Raw genomic sequence first — 6,060 nt, 5'->3', positions numbered from 1 at the left:
ACCCAGCTAATTTTTGTATTTTTAGTAGAGATGGGATTTTGCCATGTTGGCCAGGCTGACCTCAGGTGATCCACCCACCTCGACCTCCCAAAGTGCTAGGATGACTGGCATGAGCCACCGCACCCAGCCTCCGTGGGTCTTTTCTTTGAGTGACAGCTCAATCCTGTGTCTCCGATAGTGTCTGTCAGCTGCAGATCCGGGGACTTCAGCTGTGGGGGCCGTGTCAACCGCTGCATTCCTCAGTTCTGGAGGTGCGATGGCCAAGTGGACTGTGAGAACGGCTCGGACGAGCAAGGCTGCCGTAAGTATGGCCCTGCCTTTGCTACGAGCCCGCCTGGGTCCTGGGGAGTGGTTTGACTTTGTCTCTATGTGGTCCTGCTCAAGCTGCAGGCCAGCTGCCCCACCCCGGGCTCCATCTCTTGGAGGCTCATACCAAGCCTCTTGTGCCCCTCAAACCTTCCCTTGACCAGGAGGCATTACAGAGTGGGGATGGTTGCCACCTCTTCAGGGTGTCAAGCACAGTCAGGGAAGCTGTCCCTGCCCAGGGCTGGCCACCTGGCACACATACTGGCAAGCCACTGTGATCCCTGCCGGCCAGTTGCCCCGTGAGGCTGAACACATAGTGACACTTGCTAGCCACGCCTCAGTGACCCACGTAACCACGATGGGGAAAAAGCTAGAAAGTTCTGCCAAGGAGCAAAGTCAAAAATCATGAACAGAAATGGGCTTTGAAGCTGGGCGTCTTCTTGGCTGTCTTAATGCAATTGGCACATCCTAAATCCAAAAACCTGAAATCCAAGAAGTGCTCCAAAATCTGAAACTTCTTAAGCACTGACATTTAGAAAGAAATGCTTATTGGAGCATTTTGGATTTTAGGATTTCAGGTATTCAACCACTATTAAGTGTGGAGTCGTAATTAGGAAAAGGAAGTCAGGCTGGCCAAACCAAGGGAAAGCAATAAAAGAAGGCAGGTAGGGCCAGGCGTGGTGGCTCACGCCTGTAATCCCAGCACTGTGGGAGGCCAAGGTGGTGGATCACCTGAGGTCAGGAGTTCGAGACCAACCTGGCTAACATGGTAAAACCTTGTCTCTACTACAAATACAAAAACTAGCCGGGCATGCTGGTGCATACCTGTAATCCCAGCTACTTGGGAGGCTGAGACAGGAGAGTCACTTGAACCCAGGAGGCAGAGGTTTCAGTGAGCCAAGATTATGGCATTGTACTCCAGCCTGGGGGATAAGAGCAAAACTCTGCCTTTCTTCATGGTCCAGAACAGACAGCCCTCCTGTGTAAATTACTCCCCATCTTCCTGTGCCCAGCTATCACCAGACACCTCAGCTGATAGAAAATTGCAAGTTAGCTCACTAAAACCGTGGAATTGTCAGAGCTGCACAAAGCCCTCTTCAGCTCACAGCATCAGCGTCATTCCACAAAACCCCCAGCAAGACTCTGTCTCCTGGCAGGTAGCTCCTCTCTTGCTGACCTGCCCGTTGCTTCCTTGCCATGTATTATTTTCCTACTTTCTGGAATAAATCTGTCTTTCTTGGCCTACAACTGCCCTTCTTTTTGTTCTTTTTTGAGATAGAGTCTCTGTTGCCCAGGCTGCAGTGCAGTGGTACAATCTCGGCTCACTGCAACCTCCACCTCCTGGGTTTGAGTGATTCTCCTGCCTCAGCCTCCCGAGTTGCTGGGATTACAGGAGTGCACCACCACGCCCAGCCTTTTTTTTTCTTTTTAAACAGAGTCTTACTGTTGCCCAGGCTGGAGTGCAGTGGTGCAATCTCGACTCACTGCAACCTCCAACTCCTGGGTTCGAGCGATTCTCCTGCCTTAGACTTCTGAGCAGCTGGGGCTATAGGCATGCATCACCATGCAGGATAATTTTTGTATTTTTAATAGAGATGGGGTTTCACCATGTTGGCCAGGCTGGTCTTGAACTCCTGACCTCAAGTGATCTGCCCGCCTCAGCCTCCCAAAGTGCTGGGATTATAGGCGTGAGCCACTGAACCTGGCTGTACCTACCTACAACTGTCGGTAAATTCTTGTTACCCCCACACCACTGGTCCAGATAGTCAGTACTCACCCACAACATTAAAGACATTCCAAATTAAAAATATTCCAAAATTTAAAAAAATGAAAATCCAAAATGCTTCCGTTCCCAAGCATTTCAGAGAAGGGATACTCAACCCCAAATAATGGCAGCAATCCTATAAATAAATGGTGCTGCCATCTTGAGATCTCAGCTCAACAGTTTTACGCCTATTAACGCACCAGTCCTGGTAGCAGTGCTGGGAGATGTGTACAGACGGGGAAACTGAGGCACAGAGAAGACAGTGGTTCATCAGAGTGTAGGGCCTCTGTCTGCTTCCCAGCCCGCCTCTCTAAGGCCCTGGCCTCTCTGTGGCAGCATCCTCAGCTGTAGAATGGGCTGGTGTCAGGAGGACTTCACGGTGACAGTGGTCTCGGCCCCTCCTTCCCTGCAGTCCCCAAGACGTGCTCCCAGGACGAGTTTCGCTGCCACGATGGAAAATGCATCTCCAAGCAGTTCCTCTGTGACTCAGAACCAGATTGCTTGGACGGCTCAGACGAGGTCTCCTGCCCGGTGGTCACCTGCAGCCCCGCCAGCTTCCGTTGCAACAGCTCCACTTGCATCCCTCAGCTGTGGGCCTGCGACAATGACCCCGATTGTGAAGATGGCTCGGATGAGTGGCCGGAGCGCTGTGGGGGTCTTGACGTGTCCCAACAGAACAGTGGCCCCTGCTCGGCCTTCGAGTTCCAGTGTCGCAGTGGCGAGTGCATCCACTCCGGCTGGCACTGTGACGGCGACCCCGACTGCAAGGACAAGTCCGACGAGGAGAACTGCAGTATGGGCGCAGCTGGGGGCAGGGAGGGTCCGGGCAGGGGGTAGGACGCCCCATCACCTGTCCCCAGGCTTCTGCAGGTGTGGGACAGGCAGTGACTTAGGTGCTGAAGTGGATTTTGAACCACATGCCAAGAAAGCATTTCCATTTCATGTTTGTTTCTTTTGTTTTTTGAGGTGTAGTTTTGCTCTTTTGCCCAGGCTGGAGTACAGTGGTGTGATCTTGGCTCATTGCAACCTCCCCACCTCCTGAGTTCAAGCAATTCTCCTGCCTCAGCCTCCCAAGCAGCTGGGATTACAGGCGCCCACCACCACACCCGACTAATTTTTGTATTTTTAGTAGAGACGGGTTTCACCACGTTAGCCAGGTTGGTCTCAAACTCCTGACCTCAGGTGATCTGCCCGCCTTGGCCTCCCAAAATGCTGGGATTATAGGAGTGAGCCACCACACCTGGCCTCTTTTTCTTTTTGAGACAGGGTCTCGCTCTGTTGCCCAGGCTGCAGTGCAGCAGCAATCATGGCTCACTGCAGCCTTGACCTCCTGAGGTCAAGTGATCCTCCTCCCTCCTTAGCCTCCAAAGCCGCTGAGGCTGTAGGCGTGTGCCACCATGCCTGGTCCATTTTATGTCTTTTTCAGTCTTTCTGATAACATTGAAGAGGGGCAACCCCCAAAGCAGACTTTGTCTTTAATGCCTAGTTAGTCTTTCTTTTTTTTGAGATGGAATCTTGCCCTGTCACCCAGGCTGGAGTGCAATGGTACAATCTCGGCTCACTGCAACCTCCACCTCCCAGGTTCAAGTGATTCTCCTGCCTCAGCCCCCTATGTAGCTGGGACTACAGGCTCCTGCCACCATGCCCAGCTAATTTTTTTTATTTTTAGTAGAGACGGGGTTTCAACATATTGGCTAGGCTGGTCTCCAACTCCCAACCTCAAGTGATCCTCCTGCCTTCGCCTCCCAAAATGCTGGGATTACAGGCATGAGCACCGCCCAGCTAAAAGCCCTGGTCCTTTTTCTCTGGTGTCCCTTCTTGAGAAAATCAATACTCTGTCCTGTTTTCCAGCTGTGCCCACCTGCCGCCCTGATGAATTCCAGTGCTCTGATGGAAACTGCATCCACGGCAGCCGCCAGTGTGACCAGGAGAATGACTGCAAGGACATGAGCGATGAAGTTGGCTGTGTTAACGGTGAGCGCCATCCATCTGGTTTCCTGTCCCCCATTCTCTGTGCCTTCCTGTTCGCAAATGATTTGTGAAGTCAGAGGGCACGTCCCAGGTCAGCTCTGCACCAGCTGTGTATCCCTGGACAAGCGATTTGACTTCCCAGAGCCTCATTTGTTTTTTTTTTTTTGCGTTGGAGATTGCTCTGTCGCCCAGGGTGGAGTGCAGTGGCATGATCTCAGCCTATGGCAGCCTCTGCCTCCTGGGTTCAAGCAATTCTCCTGTCTCAGCCTCCCAAGTAGCTGGGATTACAGGAGCCCGCCACCACGCCCAGCTAATTTTTGTATTTTTAGTAGACATGGGGTTTCATCATGTTGGCCAGGCTGGTCTTGAACTCCTGACCTCATGTGATCTGCCGGCCCCGGCCTCCCAAACTGCTGGGATTACAGGTCACTTCTACTTATCTAAAAAATGTGAGATTTCATAAGATTGCTGTGTGCAGTTTGTGTCTTTGATGTACACACTGCAACAGAAAGCATTTTCCCAAATTCCCAAAGCAACAGCGCCACCTTTGGGAATGTAGGCAGGAGATAATTGTACCCAGGAGAGACACTGCATCTGAGCAGCAGAGACCAGCGTTTCAGCTTGCACAGTAGCGTCTACTGGCAAAATCTACAGCAACCAGAGGTTCATCAGTGTAAAATTAATTTTTTTTTGAGATGGAGTCTTACTCTGTCGCCCAGGGTGGAGTACAATGGCATAATCTCAGCTCACTGCAAACTTCACCCACTGGGTTCAAGCAATTCTCCTGCCTCAGTTTCCTGAGTAGCTAGGATTACATGTGCCCACTACCACGCCCAGCTAATTTTTGTATTTTTACAAAAGTACAAAATACACCAGCCCATTCTACCCTAGAGACAGGGGGTTTCACCACGTTGATCAGGCTGATCTCGAACTCCTGACTTTAAGTGATCTGCTTACCCGGGCCTTCTGAAGTGCTGGGATTACAGGCGTGAGCCACCAAGCCTGGCCTAACTTTCTTTTTAAGACTGAATCTTGCTCTGTCACCCAGGCTAAAGTGTAGTGGTGGAATCTTGGCTTACTGCAACCTCCACCTCCTGGGTTCAAGCAATTCTCCTGTCTCAGCCTCCCGAGCAGCTGGGACTACATGCGCCACCCCCAACCATGCCTGGCTAATTTTTGTATTTTTAGTAGATATGGGGTTTCACCTTGTTGGTCAGGCTGGTCTCGAACTCCTGACCTCAGGTGATCCACCCACCTCAGCCTCCCAAAGTGCTGGGATTGTGGGCGTGAGCCATCACAACGTGCCAAGTTTTCTTAATAAATCCATTTGCATGCGTTCCTGTGTGAATGAACTATTATATGAATGCGTGCTAAGCAGACTGCAGCTCAGACACACCTGACCTTCCTCCTTCCTCTCTCTGGCTCTCATAGTGACACTGTGCGAGGGGCCCAACAAGTTCAAGTGTCACAGCGGCGAATGCATCACCCTGGACAAAGTCTGCAACTCAGCTAGAGACTGCCGGGACTGGTCGGATGAACCCCTCAAGGAGTGCGGTGAGCTGGGGTGCAGGCGGCTTGCAGAGCTTGTGGGAGCCAGGAACGGGACTGAGACATGAATGTTGTATGATTCTGGGATCTCCACTCTGCCCACCCTGTGCAAAGGGCTCCTTTTTGTTGTTGTTGCCTGGGCTGGAGTGCAATGGCGCGATCTCGGCTCACTGCAGCCTCTGCCTCCAGGTTCAGGTGATTCTCTTGCCTCAGCCTCCTGAGTAGCTTGAATTACAGGCGCCTGCCACCATGCATGACTAATTTTTGTATTTTTAGTAGAGACAGGGTTTCACCATGTTAGGCAGGATGGTCTTGATGTCCTGACATCATGATCCACCCGCCTCCACCTCCCAAAGTGCTGGGATTACAGGTGTGAGCCACCGTGCCCAGCCACAAAGGGCAAAGCCATGAAGGAAAAAAAAAAAAGTAAATTCTAAAATGTATGAATTCTTTTCCTTGGATACCTGCTT

The 6,060-nt window shown here is 51.5% G+C and overlaps 1 protein-coding gene across 1 annotated transcript in view; it reads left to right on the top strand.

The window, feature by feature from the left end:
- The window catches only part of LDLR (low density lipoprotein receptor), a 46,299-nt gene that overhangs the window by 14,636 nt on the left and 25,603 nt on the right, over nt 1-6,060 (top strand). Inside the window, exons 2-5 of the mRNA XM_037727520.1 lie at nt 157-301; nt 2,484-2,864; nt 3,923-4,045; nt 5,474-5,596. Coding sequence (XP_037583448.1) covers nt 157-301; nt 2,484-2,864; nt 3,923-4,045; nt 5,474-5,596 — 772 coding nt within the window. The remainder of the gene's footprint in view (nt 1-156; nt 302-2,483; nt 2,865-3,922; nt 4,046-5,473; nt 5,597-6,060) is intronic.

This window comes from Cebus imitator, unplaced genomic scaffold (assembly GCF_001604975.1).
Source record: "Cebus imitator isolate Cc_AM_T3 unplaced genomic scaffold, Cebus_imitator-1.0 Scaffold234, whole genome shotgun sequence".
Classification (NCBI taxonomy): domain Eukaryota; kingdom Metazoa; phylum Chordata; class Mammalia; order Primates; family Cebidae; genus Cebus; species Cebus imitator.
Note: the sequence above shows the minus strand (reverse complement) of the source record. Positions and strands in the feature narration are given on the sequence as shown.